Source organism: Grus americana, chromosome 19 (genome assembly GCF_028858705.1).
Source record: "Grus americana isolate bGruAme1 chromosome 19, bGruAme1.mat, whole genome shotgun sequence".
NCBI lineage: Eukaryota > Metazoa > Chordata > Aves > Gruiformes > Gruidae > Grus > Grus americana.
The window spans coordinates 8,616,500-8,631,771 of NC_072870.1; the positions used below are offsets into that span (position 1 = coordinate 8,616,500).

At 38.2% G+C, this 15,272-nt stretch overlaps 1 protein-coding gene across 1 annotated transcript in view; it reads right to left on the reverse strand.

The window, feature by feature from the left end:
* Nucleotides 1-70: 70 nt before the first annotated feature.
* LHFPL7 (LHFPL tetraspan subfamily member 7) overlaps nt 71-15,272 on the reverse strand; it is a 65,935-nt gene continuing 50,733 nt past the window's right edge. Inside the window, exon 3 of the mRNA XM_054847164.1 lies at nt 71-3,360. Within this exon, the coding sequence (XP_054703139.1) occupies nt 3,134-3,360 (227 nt within the window). The 3' untranslated portion in view covers nt 71-3,133. The remainder of the gene's footprint in view (nt 3,361-15,272) is intronic.

Below are 15,272 nucleotides of genomic sequence, written 5' to 3' on the forward strand. Positions count from 1 at the left end.
TGTACCTGATCTGTTGGGAATTGTAAAACAAAAAGAGTTGTTAAGAAAATAGTGAACAGTGTGATTTTTCTTTTTTTTAATTTTATTATACAGTGTTGGCAATTGGAAAGTTCACATTTAAAATAATTGAAATATTGTATCCAACAAGTCAAATACAGAAAACAGTTAATATTCTAAAAAGGAGCCAGCTAGTCAATGCAGAAACACATTAATGGAAAATACAGCTTTTAGTTACACTTAAAAAATTATATATTTAGAATAAAACTTGAACCTGGTCCAGTAAATCATTTGACTTGTAACAGGAAAACGCTTTTACACAGTTTAACGCACAGACAGTCTTTATTTAAAAAAGTGATCTGTCAGTGTTAGCACATGTATTGTTAGCAACACCCCCCTAATGTTGCAGCTGAGGATCTAAAGTATATGCTTTACTAGCTGTTGTGAGAATCACTTGCATTATCATCTCTACCTTCTGTGCTAAGCTGGTTCTGAGCGTGAATGTTGCAAGGAGAGTTGTAGAAGTCATATACATATATTTTATTTCCTTTATATATTATAAAATATTAAAGAAAGTTCCAAATGGAGGCATTAGCTTAACTCAGAGCTTGATGATGTTTGCAACAGAAGAAGCTGAGTTTTAGGAAGTAAAGGTACAGCAGTGTTGTAAATTGTAAGAGTCCCCTGTAACAGATAGCTCAAGCTTCCTTTGTAGTTTGAAATATGGGACCAGACCTGCAAGCATCTGTGCGTGTTATCAACATCCCACAAATGTTGTAGTCCTACTGATTTCAGCTGAATGATGGTTCCAGTTCTGCACATGTGAAAGTGACGTTAATAAGTAATGACAGGAATAGGTCATTCGTGTCCACTAGGTAGGTTATGGCTGTTAATAAAAATCTAAAATAATTTTACTTTCAGTAAGTGTTTAGATCTTTGCAAAAAAAGTTTTCTACTTTACACTAACAAATCACTTTTTCTAGTGAAACATTGAGTGAACAGTCGTAAACATTACACAAAACAGAAAAAACCCTACGTAATACAGTTTATACACATTACTCAACATTTTTCAGTTGTTGGTTGCTTGGTTTTTTTTAATCATATTGATCCTGTCTTGTATAATGGTTCTAGGGTAAAGGCACAGGTTGGTTAGGAAAGAAAAGCCTGCATCTCTGTCTCTCCTCTTTGCGGTGATGATTTTCTTTTTACACGTTGTTTGTTATTCCTCACTTTTCTGACTCATGTAAGAAAATTACTCATTTCAGCCATTCATGAAAAAAAGTGTAAGACATTACTGAAAACTACATTACTATACATAAGTGACTGAAATTTATTGTTCTTACTTTAGGGGCATTCCTTCAACCTATTTTGTTAAATATTTGGATGATTTAATTCCTTAGTCGCTGCGAGCAAAAATGCATAGCACGTGCTCTTTCTCAGTGTACTTATTTCTACATTGAAATCTGTACTTTCAAAGATTAGTGATGGAATTCGCTAAGTTTACGTGCAGAATTTGCTTTTAGAGTGCACGAAAATATAACAACAGACAATTATTTTGGAAAACAATGCAACGTTCCATTGAAGTTTAGAAGGGTGAGGAATGTAAACAAGACTGCAGAAGTCTTTGACATTTATTAAAATAACGCAGTGATTGTTCTATCTGTTTGCATTTTCTTATACATCCTCAACATGTTTCTGTCTGTCCCTTCATGTACACTTTCCAATAAAAAAATAAAGTAAAATTCAGGAATCAGTTGGACTCAGCTAAGTGAAGAATAATAAATTTGATCACTTGGTTTGTGCCAAAATACAAAACTAAGAAGTACAGCTCTGAATTAAATATAATCTATGTGATTATTTCCTTTTTAATAAATAATAGAAAATAAAAGATGAGAATAGAATTAGAATTCAATTTTTATTTTAAATGAAAAACTTAACAGTGGGGTGAGGTTAGAACCCAATGTTTCTTTTGCTTAAGGCAATCAAGTGCACTTATTTCAGTGCTTGATAGTAATGAATTCAGTGCTATCGTAGAAATCAGACTTCACAAATTTCACATACAAACTCATGAAATATGGCCATTGGCTAGTTCTGACACGGCATCAGATTCTTGTTAGTCGTGTTCAGTAGCATTTCATTTCTTTTTTTTTTTTTCTTAAATAACGGGCTCTTAATAGTAATGGAAATATTAGAATCTAGTTCATTCTGGCGTGGGTTATAACTACATATAAGGGTCATCGGGCACATACATTTTTTTAAACAGAGATTTTTTTTTTCCTTTTTGGCCTTAAAAAACAAACAACAAAATGCCAAATCTATGCTTGTAATAGTTCAAATGATTTTGTAAACATCCACCTAAAATTATAATTTAAGAAATACAGAAAACAAATTCTTAGCAATTTTTTCCCTGTTAAGTTATTAAATCATCATGAAGCCTTTGGAAGTAGTTAGATATCTCTCTCTCTCTCTCTCTCTCTCTCTCTCTCTCTCTCTGAAAAAATGTAATCTAAATTTGATGCAAGTCTTCATGAAGATGACTCTAAATCTTGAAGATTAGACCAGTATTACAAAGTGTCCCGACAACTTACTTACAATATGCAGGTACTACTAGTACATATAGATTAAAAAGAAACTTTTTCCTTGCATACGATTCTTTTTAGATATCAAGCTTAATTTTAGGCTGTGGCTACTAGTAGGTGCTTTTTCACTAATCAAAATAATTGTAACAAAATATCATTATTGATTTTAAAATTATTGGGTTCATAAAAGTTTTGACATTTAATAATATATAAAAAGTGAATTGAAGCTTTTAAAAGACGTTTTTGAGACACAAAAGAAACTGGGAGGTAGACAGATGTTTTGAGGATAAACAGATTTTTTTTTTGTCTAAGGCATTATGCCACTATATGTTTAGAGCAGTATAAAGGCTGCTGATTAATGTTATTTCAATTCCAGAGTGTTCGCTGCTCATACTTACGGAAGACTAGCAATGCACTTTTGGTCTTTGTGAATCTGACCTTCTCTTCCCCAGCTCCTCTCTTCTCTCTTTAGCAATACAGCTAAATGGAAGTGCTATAATAATTTCTGCCCATTGCCTGTAGACAGGAATGTTCTGTTCTTTAACAGTAATAAAATACTATAAAATAGTAGGTATTGGAGTTGGAGATATGTGCTCTTTTGGTGCATATTTTGCAAAGAATGGTAAAAAGACAGACAACATGACCCCAACAATTGCCAGCATATACCCCCAGCCAATCTGGCAGTCTCCTGCATAGTAGATGTCTGAATTCTCACAGAATCTCTTCACAGTAGCAGAGTTGAAACCAAAAGGGTAAACCAGAAGCCCAGAAGCCATTATGAACACTAGAGAGGAGAAAAAAAAACCACAACAATTATTATCGAACACTTAATTCCTTTGGAAAAATTTCCTTCTTTTAGAAAGGCAAATGTATGTTATGTTAATGGGAAAAGTCACAGCTCAAAACTTGTGATTGTCAGATGTTCTTCCCTTTCATAATTACCTCTTATGGACAGCAGTGTCATAACACGGTAGCAAGTTGGCACTGGGATTTTTTTCATGAGAACTGTTGCCCATTACATAGCTTCAGAAACGCTGTAATCCAAATTATGTAGCCATTTAAAAAGTAAGATGATTCAGCTACAGTGGAATCCAGAGTAGAAGAATTCCTAAGCTTGCAGATTCCCAGCCAGCTTGACTTTCTTCTCAACAGCATTTTTGTACTTGAGACAAACAGTTACTTTGTTCTGCCAAATAAAAACTTCCAAAGAAAGCGTTTAAATGTAGTTTCTCAGATTCTGCTGATTAGGTTCTGGTAATGTAAGCACTTTCTCATTATTCTCAGTATTACAAATTCGAATTGTTCAAAAAAATCCTGCATTTGCCCCAAAGATTGAGAGACAAAAACCAATACAATCTGTTGTCTTTTTATTTAGCTTTTAGCATTGGAGTCTTTCAGTATATTTTTAGGAATTTTCTCTGTAAACTTGAGGATTAGAAAAATTTTCAGCCTGAGGTTGAGACCTAAATTATTAAGACCTGAAGTTCCCATATAACCTTGTATTGACAGCTTGGGCTTTAAAACCACCCAGTAAGTGTAACAGGATATGCTATAGAAGCGTAAAGGTTCAGTAAGTAAAGGCACCGACTTAAAAGTAGCAGTAAATCTCTCTCAGTAAGTCATCTTGTATCTCCTTGTAGCCAACACACTAGCAGATTAATCCAGTGCAAAATGAAAAAATATGTCTAAAATACAAACAAAGCTTAAGCCACCTCTTGATGTTGGAAAACCAGACTTGCCTCCTGCAATTACACTCTGTATTATCATAGAATCATAGAATGCTTTGGGTTGGAAGGGACCTCAAAGATCATCTAGTTCCAACCCCCCTGCCGTGGGCAGGGACACCCTCCACTAGACCATGTTGCCCAAAGCCCCATCCAACCTGGTCTTAAACACTTCCAGGGATGGGGCCTCCACCACCTCTCTGGGCAACCTGTTCCAGTACCTCACCACTCTAACAGTAAAGAATTTCTTTCTAACATCTAATCTAAATCGACCCTCCTTCAGCTTAAACCTCTTACTCCTTGTCCTGTCACTACACTCCCTGATAAACAGTCCCTCACTATCTTTCCTGTAGGCCCCTTCAGGTACTGGTAAGCTGCAAATTATCTGTTTGCTTTTACTAGAACTCTACAGCTTTTACAGTCTTTAATGAATACCTGTTATATTTAAATATCCTGGCTTATGCAATTAATTTAATGAGCAGCAGAACTACTTTTCCAGCTTTGAAAATAAGACTGCCCAAGGTATAAATCATTACTATGATAAAGCTGCATGAAAGTACTACAGGTACAGTTTTTGCCCAGCTGGGAAGTCAGGAGGGGCTGAGCTAGACCGATGCAAAGTGTTATGTCGACCCACCGCTTGTTTGAGAGAACACCGAGAAGCCATTTTTTCTTTTCTATCCTTCCTGCTAATGAATTACCGCTGTATTTAAAATCTATAGTCTGTTTTAAAAGGCTTTATTTTATGTACCAAAAAGATACCATGAAGCAGTCCCTTCTCCTACCTTCCCATTCTTCCAGGATAGTGTTTTGTTCAAATTCAGGGTGGATTGTTAGTGATTCAAGAATACTGGTAATCAGAATTAGTGGTTATGTTTGAGCTGATAGATAATTCATAACCAGCAAACACCTAATGAAACATTAAGATTATAAAGCAAACATAACATGCTATTCTCTGTATTTGTAATTGCCTTTCAGGTAGGGCATGTGCATATGACTCCAATTATAATATTGGAGAGGCTTAATCTTAAAAGTATCCACTAAAAAAGGGCAATCACTCATTAATCGTTTTTAATTTAAAAAAAAAATTTAATAAGCTTGAGGGCTAGATGAAGTAAAAAAATTTAACACACACAGCCTGTAAGTCCCTGAATAATTTGAATTAAACCTTTCCTTCTAGTCTAAATGGAACCGCTGAGATAATCCCTTGTAGAAAACAATAAGACCAAGAAAATGGAAATGAGCAGGAGAGAAACTGGAACAGAAGAAACTTGCCAGTCCATTTCCCTCTAGGGGAACTCCGGGATGGGTACGAAGAGAAATCATGGCGCTCTCTGAGAGCAAGGTGCTTTTACCTGCCCTTGCTCCCACAACCACTCTCTTTTCCTTCCAGCCTTTATGAATTAGGGTTTTTTACTGGTTCCCAAGGAAAGGACACTGTGGCCTTTCCCTCCTTCCAGGCTCAAGGTGTGTCACGGTGATGCTGCAGGAGCCAGTGAAGGGAACGGTCCTTCCCAGCACAGGCAACATCTTGAGCACGTTGCACACTCCCTGATACGCAGCCAGCTGTGCCTGCTGTGGGTGCCAGGGCAGGAGGGAGCTCACAAAGCTCAGCACCGAGTTCTTGGCAGCTGTGCTTGTGCATTTAGGCTCTAACATTAAACAAACATACAGAAGCTGAAGCTAAATACAAAGAAGTAAGTTGTATTATGCAGATGTCCCTTACTTACACACATATGACAACACTAAAAACAATACAAAATAAAAATACAATTAAAATTAATCTAAACTAGACACACACACAAACACCTCATCTAGCAAAGGTCACTGAGCTTTCCCAGAAGAAGAAACAGACCTAAGGCCAGCACGCTTACTTTGTTCAGTTAGCACAGCCTGAAAGTTGTGTGACCCTCTTGCCTGCCCAGGAAAATTCCCCGAGCAGCACCTCTGCAGGCAGAAGCATAGGAAGGGACCTTAGAGAACAACCAGAAAAAAGGGGAGACTTTCCTACTGCTGGTGTGAAGCTGGAGAGTGTTAAACCACTAAGTTGAGCATCAAACTAAACGGTGTTAATCCACAGACATATGCAGGTTGTAGCATTCACTCGTGGGCTAATACAGCTAGGAAATGGAACAACGTGCTACCTAAGAGACCGTGATATAAAGTGGATATGCAGCATAGCCCTGCTTAAACCCCAGGCTGCTCGACTGCACAAAGACTCTTGAAATAGCCCCGTGGCGCAAAAACTTCTGTAATATGTCGGGCCCATTTGCAAAGGAAAGTGAGCCTGTTTTAAGAGAAACAGCAACTGCTCTAAGCAAGAAGCAGCACTAAAATTAAAATTTCAGTTTGTTCATCTTTTCAAAGCCAAAATAGTCCATGCATCTCATTCAGCAAAAGAAAACATTATGCAGAATTGGAAGCAATTGTTTTATCATAAGATCCTTTTAAACTTTGCTAACTGTTAAAATTTGCTGGGTTTCTGATACTATCTCAGCCCCTTGCTCTACTTCACGTAGCTGGCCATACGTATGTTTTCTTTTTGACTGGGTTACACAGAGTTATTTTGAAGGCTGTGCTTTACAATGACACCAGTGTTTTGATTACCAGTTGGTGCTGATGTTGTATGGTGTGATTTAATGGAAGAAGCTTTTTTTTTTTGAAGGCTAGAAATAATCTGTCACAGTCGAACGTAATGTGTTCACATATCAAACGGGCTAAAAAGTTACCCATGGTTTCATATCCTCAGGCATGTCATAGAATGACCTCATTATTCTCATTTAGGTGCCCTCTTTCTTACAAAGGCTCAAAATATTGAATAGCTTGTTATTATCAGCAGAAGCCAAGCTTTCAGACGTGGTGCTAATGACTGCTTAATAGTGCTGTCTGTCAGCAGTGCAGTTAGCTGGGAGAGCGCACAAAGGAGCAGTGGGGCTCCATTTAGGCTCCTCATATAACACTTATGCCTCTGCACGGGTTTTCAACAACAAATATCACTTTAAAAGGTGTCAGAATACAGTAGCGCGTGCATCTTACCATTATGTTTAGTGTAATCCCACTGTCATGCAAGACGATGAGAAGGCTAGACAACACATTTAGGCTTGTTCTATAGCATGAAGTATATGGAGCATAGAGGGGACTTGCTGGTAAAATGGATAGTTGGAGGTCTTTTTTTAACATGGCTTGACTGATCATTTGGTTCATTTCCCATCAGCTGTTGGGTCTTGTTAAAAATGTGCGTTTTTTTATTTTATTATCTGACACACAGTGTTTGTTATTGCTAGGTCCTCATCCCCAGAGTTCTCACCAGTAAGTCACAGCCACTACTGACTGCAACGCAGGTTAAAGTCAAGACCAGGCGCGTTGGTTCAACTGTAAGTCACTTTTTATTTCTACTTTCTAATCTTCCGCCCTCCCAAACAGTTACAGTCTCACTCTCATCCTTTCTCATCCTCTTTACTTCACCGGTGTCCTACAGCCAGACAGTAAGTGGCAGGTTCTCCTCTGAAGGGTTTGCTAGCTGAGGCAGGACTGCTGTGCTCTGCTCTTGCTCCCTGTGCAGGCCCACAGCTTAAAAAATATGGTTTACCTGTTTATTTTTTTAAAAAGTAGCTTCCTGAATTGGTCAATTTCTAAATATAACAACTTTAATTAACAGGAATAAGATATTATTAGAAAGGAAGACATTTCTTTTTAGGGGAAACTGGGCATTTCGTAGAAAAAGTTGTAAATTGTTGGTGATAATACTGAATCAATGACACTTATACTCAGGGAAAATAGCATTTTCTGCTATTTTAAAATCTAATAAACTGTGACTCTTTGTCATTGCAATGGTTCATTCATTCCACTAAGCTCCTGAAATACTGTTTAATTATTTAAATCTATCACATAGCATTTTCATGTTTATTTTAAACCAGACAAGCCAAAGTAATGCAGTTCTCTAGAGTATGTGTAGAGGGCACCAATGTACAGCTCTCTTAAATACCATGCACAAAAAATGGCTATTTCCATTTCCACTTCTTTCAGCAAGACTGATGGAGTTTTCAATGTATGAAACAAAATAATTTAATAGTTTGTATTGTGAAGCAGGAATGTGAAAACTTGGCTAAGCTTATGCGTATCCTTCCACATTAAATGTTGAAGTGGATGGAAATCCAGAGGTGGACCACAAATGCTATAGAGATCAGGAAAAGCTATTTTATTTATTGTATTTGTTAATGTGTTTAGAAGATGTGTAGTAGTAGTACTGATCACCAGTAGTAAAATATGATGTGTGCATGAATTATCTCCCTGAAATTACCTGCTGTAAGAAGATTAGTTTGTCTTAAAAGTTTAATTTGCTTATTTTAGGAGTATATTATATTCTTGATACTTCTGACAATGACAGATTAATTGCAAGATTGTGGGACATATCAGACAATCATTAGAATTAGGGCTGAATCGTAGGCCAGCAAGAGTATTATTCCAACCCTATTACAGATTATCACAGTCTTATCTCTTCGTGGAACATTTTTATTGACAGAGCTTAATCTACCAAAGCAGTTTTCACTCATCAAGAAGTTTCCTCTCACATATAATCCATTACTTCCCTTCTTAAAGCTGGCAGTTCTTCTTATGCACAATCAGTTGACTTTGAATAAAACATTTCCTCTCAGGTTTATACATTTTATTAATGTATTAGCTCGTCTTAAGCTTTTCTTTATGTTTATTTGATTTTACTTGCATCATTTTAAATAAGAAAACAGATGCTCATCCAAAGCCACAGACACCCTAACACAAAGCCAGAAATACAGCTAACGTCTGAGCAGCAATGAGAAAACCTCTCAATCAGTAATGGAGCCAGACATCTTCAAAAACATCATCTCTTCTCCTCCTGCACTGGCTAGCCTATACTCAACACTTCCCAGCACTCTTACCAAGCAAATATTTTTGTAGCATGCCTGAAAGGTCACTACAGTTGGGATATTTTGGACATAGGTGGTGCAAGTTCCCTTGCACAAAAAGGAGATACCTATATGTCTCTTCCAACCATTGGAAACCTAAAGATGATGCTAAATAAGATCCAAGATCACAGTTACTGTTGGTAATAGCTGTGCAAGTACAAACAGAAACAAGATGGAATTTGGGGCTATCCACAAATAGCAATTTCCCTTTGGCTACTTCAGGTGAGGAAGAATTACTTAGAGTAACTTTAGTGAGACTTGAAATACATCTAAAATCAGCAGGCATCATTTCAAATGCCAATTAAGTACAAATAAAATGAACAGGAAAGTGACCAGTCAAAAATAAAACAAACCAGACAAAATCCTACACTTATGGAAACAAAACTTTGGAGAGGCAAGGCAAAGAAAGACCACTGTTACATGCCATTCTGCTCTGCCAAACTCCTGGCAGGTGCATGTCACGTACCTATAGTTCAAACTCTTGAAAGCAGCCCCAGCAATTACTCCCTCCAAGGAAAGGAAAATGGACAGCAGAGAAAAGGGATAATAACGCCCATGTACTTGGTATCAAAATGTAGCTATCTTCCTTTGTAACTGAACAAAGAGCTGGAACTCATAGTAATGATACAGCCACTTCTAACATACTACAGTTTAGCTCTTCTCCTTTGTAAAAAATATTCCATTGGCTTCATTTCAGTCAAACATGTTGTGATTTGAAGAGCATGCATCAGTGCTGGACTGTTGCCAAATAAGTAGATTATACCAGTTCCTTTTCTAGCTTTTCTAAATGGTGCAACTCACAAGTCAGGACTTAGCAGCTATACTATAAATGTGGTTATAACGAATGCTATGTAGCTTGTCAAACCCCTTTGTTGGCTAACAAAGGAAATGTATTAATTTGTACAATGTCTCCAAACTCTATGTTTACATAAATGCTGAGTGTGTGACTACAGCTCCCAAGCTAAGGAAAACTGCATCAGATAGAGCAGCTTGTATTTTTATATATGTATATATATGCAAAACTACTGGGAAATATATGTATATAAAAAGCTTTACAATGTTTTCCCTTTCAGTTTATTTGAATTTAGCTGAGGTAGACTAGGAACAGGTTATTTTAAATAAAACTAGCACTGAAATAAGAGTGCCCATGCACCTTTTTTGCACCCATCTTTTTAATACCAGTTAAACACCCCATTCAAGTTCTTTTGGCACAACTTCATCATTCAGCCAGGCCCTTATTGCCCAAATAGCCTGTTTCAGAAATGTCTAACAATTGTACAAATAGCCAAATCTACCTCACTTTTTAACTGAAGGAAGTGGAATCTAACCAGACTTTGGAAAAGAAATTCTCTGAAGCCAACATAGAGGTAATTGGGCTTGGTAATCGCTGCATTAGCTGCAAGTATATTAAGGGCCACAAAGGAAATGCCATCCCAGTGACCTTTGAGGTTGCATTTCACAGCATGTTTTCTACATGAGAACAAATGATGAAACTCCACTATTTCTGCCAAGTGAGTGGTAGCTATGGTGAAGATTTATAGATGTAATCTGGTAATCTATGGGCCTAATCATGCAGTTATAGAGTTGCGTGTCATTTACTCAAAAAGGCTGAAATGATCTAGCACTGTGTGGACTATGGTGAATGAGTGCATTTTGTCATCTGCAAGGTTAGAAGATATACAGCCTATTTAGCAGACTGTAAAAGGGAGAGACAAGAGCAAATGTTTCTCAAAATAGCAGACTGTTACACAAAATTTTGCAAGACTCAGAGAGCTAAGAAACGGGGACTGTCAGATGCGCTCTAATTTGGAAGCCATTATGATTTTCCTTTTTTGTATTGCTTCAAGAATTACTTAGATTTTCTATTTAATTTTTTGGAAATTCTGTAAGTCATGCTCACATCATCTCTTTCAGAACAGCAAACACAGAAGCAGACTAATAATATAATATTGACATATTTAAGCATTGGATTCTTTAGATGAGAGCAGCATGTTCAGAATGTATTGTGCCTGTAACGTGCCTGTATTCCCTTATCTCTGTGTTACATTTCATTCAACAGTTAAGAAGTGCTAATACAAAGTGCATATTTCAGTTCTTCTATTTTAGGTAAACATAGTATGGTACACGTTTTCTAAGCAATGCACATTGGTTAACTGCTCAACTCCATTTCTACAAATAGAAATAAAGGTGGCAAGTGCTTTGCTTCTCTAATTAACCTATCCATGCCAGAACCAGTATGTTCTCCAGCACAGGCAGGGAATGAAATTTATGACTGAAAATTTAGATTAATACTTCTTCTTGCAATCTTTTGGCTAAGAAGAAGTGCAGCTTCAACTCACCGTCTGATGCATTTCCTATCAAGGAACAGTATCAGCCTGGGTCCATATGCAGCTGGAAGTAGCGAGGGAGCGGACACGTTTCCTTGCAGCATATTGTCTCTCCCCTGGAGCCAGCTCGCCTGGGAAGGGGAGATGCTGCCCAGCCTACAGCAGGTCTTGGCTCCTGCTCTGGCTGTCAATTCCAAGTTCTTAAATAGCTATTTAGAGCAGGGGCTGAGGTCCAAAAGACGGGCAGTGATGTGTAGATCACCTGAAATGTCATGATTTGACATGACACATTTGCTCCCTTCTCTTCCCCACCTGCTCACCTCACCGGTCTGGTTTAAATCAATCTTTTCACCTCTCCCAAGACTCACAATTTAAGCAGAGCAGACACTCAGGAAAACAGATTTATAATGAAGCTGGTGGCCATTAAATACTAGCCTTACATCAGAGGTGACCTTATTGTAACGTGTTGTACGGTGAATTTATTTTGACTTTGCACATTCTATACCTTGTCTCCCATATCGCAGAGATGCATGATGTGGCAGCCAAGTCAGTGGCGGCGAGAGGCCTGATGCCTGAGAATAATGCCAACGTCTCACTTCGTTACAGTTGCACTTCACATCCCAGCAGTCTTCAAGCCCCAGGGATATCGCATTCATTACCTCTTTCAGAGACACGTATTTTACATAAATGGCTGAAAGGTGATTAGAATCCCTGACAGAACAGCATTTTATCTGGAATGCAACCATGAAAAATATGTGCCTAAAACAAAAAAAGCATCCTACATCCTTCTCCTAATTGATTTAAGCTACAAAGACCAGCTTCAGTTTTTCCAGGGCACAGAAACTACCAGGAAGACACAAATTGCATGTTTTCATATCTCCTAATAAAAACTCCTTGACAGGGGGTTGAAACCAGAGTTTTCTATTTCTCAGATGTCCTAGTCCTGTGAATGTCATCACTCAGCAGAAGCACACATACTGCCACCTGATCATAAAAAACAGTTCTGTAACAACCCTCATTTCACGCTACTGATTCCAGCCCATCATAAATCAGCCACACCACAAGTAATGTTGGAAATAATTGCCCGTTCCTGAGCTCCCCCTTTTTTACGGCCCAGGTGCCACACAGCTGTAACCATATGGTAGACTACGTCCTACTGGAGTGGGTTATAGCAGCACCTCCAGCAGTAAATACTACCTGAGTACTTGGAAGCTTTTTAATGCCGCAAACTAGAAAAGTGCAGCTTGTACTCAGGCAGTGGTGTTCCTAATCTTTCAAAATGTTATAAAAGGAATCAGCTCTGGCTTAAACCAGATGCTCTGCAGATAGGAAATGGGATAGCAACTGTTAATTCACTGAAAGGTCCCTGGAAATGCAGTGGGTGATGCCAGGGCTGGACCTCAGACAAGTCTGCCAGCGTGCTGCACTCTGACCTGTCCTCCCGCGCTCAGCGCACCCTCTTTCTACCATCCAGCCTGGTTTTGGTCTTGAGCAGAGGTTGCTCATACTGATTCCTGGCTGTGCAAATGAATTAGTGCAGCATAGCTAACGTTTTGACTTCAGCCATGTTTAACCCCTATGTTCCTTAGCCAAGTCTTACGCAGCAGCTTTCAGGAACGTATCCTGTTAAAGCACAGGGTCAAAACAGTACCAGGCTGGGTCATGCTGGTCAAGCCACACACTCAATTAGCAGCAGACAGGTCTACTTTTAAGAACCACCAGCCACATCTCACATAAGAGGCTGATTTAGTCCAAGGCTGCTGGAAGAAAAGAGCCGAAATGTGCCTGATACCTTATTGCTGAGCGCACCATTGGCCTGCCAGCGGGAAGGACCAGCTCTGCTCCTCACCTCCCACTGCAGACACCATTTATAAGTAGCTGAGCAAGTCATTGCTTGCAATGGCCCCTGTCAACTGCAACAGTTTGTCATTCTAGTGCACTTCAAAAGGCAGGTTTTGGCTCGTGTCCCTTCTCCGCTGCAAGAAACTCATCATTGACCGATGTGTGCTTCAGCTCCCAACTCGTAAACATACAAATGTAACTTCAGGCCATAGTAAAATAAAAGAAGTAATTGAGTTCTGAGGCGGAGCTACTTAGGTTAGAAAAATAATTTAGAAATCCAGAGTAGTGATAGAAATGGCCAAAATTACTAGCTAAATAAAAGTGATTTGGGATATCTGATCATTTTTATCAGGTTGGCCCAGCTGCACAATCTCCCATCTCCAATTATACGAAAAGGGCCCACACTTCCTCCTTCATTAATGCATTTGAAGGATTTAATGAGTTACTTCATCAGGTTAATAAATCCCTTCAATAACTTTATTACACTTTGATACAATTATTCAAGTAGTGCAGCTAACAAATGATCATCATTTATATTTCTTGACAGAATAACTCAGTTAATATATTTGGACCGTGAAATACAAAATCCATAAATAAACTATGGGGACGATTGAATGTCTTTGTGGGGGAGGGTATTTTTCTATCTCCAGTCAAGGTAGCATTGGGAGTCCTCTGTCTCTTGGGCAAGTAAGTTCAGGCAAGTGCTAAGGAGAGCTGCAGGAGGTTGGTGCCTCCTAGCAATGTTCTGATTCCCACCGAGCTCTTAGGAAGGAGGCAAGCTGCTGCAGGACATGTACCACTGCCTATGGGGAGATGTCTTAAAATGCATCAGAAGGGACATAACCCATATTTATTTGTTTCAGCACTTTATCAGGTTTAAAATCCAGCTTCATAAAGGCTGTTCCGTTTCTTGAGGTTAAGATCTTTGGCTACTTTTGACAAGGTGCAGTGACACCATCAGAAAATAACATTATATTCTGGAAATTATTTTAAAACTAAATTGAATTGGTTGCTATGCCATTTGTTTTTCCTGTGGCATCATAGTAAATGACATCATCAACAGAATAACCTTAGGGGCAAGGGTGTTTTCAGAATCTTAACCTTTGAATGGCCAGCAGTATTACAGCTTCCTATTACCAGAGTAATAATATTTGTGGTAGGTAGACTGCAAGAATGGAACCATACCATTTATTTACTTATACTTGATAGCCACCTCTGGCAAGAACAAATTTCCCATTAATCACCATCTTATCTCTGTAAGAAACAGTTACTCTCAAGGACATCTGTATTATTCCCTTTGTTTTATTAATACAGAGAATAGTGCTTCTATGGATCTTTTGACACAGAACTTTATTTATTTTCTAGGCTTTAAGGGGAGCTGAAATGCTTAAATAAAATAAACATTGATCTTTCTTAATAAACAAACTACTTAAGACCCCAACCATAGCGAGGGATGTGTTCATTGGAAATTTCTCTGAATGTATTTTTATGTAAAGAAACTGCAAATCAGTCTCTCTTTCTTCTCTTTTTTATCTGCTGAAACTCCAGTTATGAATTCTGAGTTTCTCCTGGGAGTGGAGATGACCTTGTTAACATGTGAGTGTGCCAGAAAAGCAGTGCCCTCCTGTCCAGGGGGTCAGGGAAGTGACGCCAGTTTCTAAGCTCAGATCTTATAATAAAAAATGCATATTTCTCTTCCCTTTCACATAGTCTTTAGCTAGCACTTCAAAAATTACATATTATATTGAGCTCCAGGCTGATTTGTTTTTCTAATTTTTCAAGAGCTCTGCATCATATATTTTCATCTTTAAAAAAGAAATCAATATAGGCTCAGCAGGGGACAATATCAGGCAGCCAAAT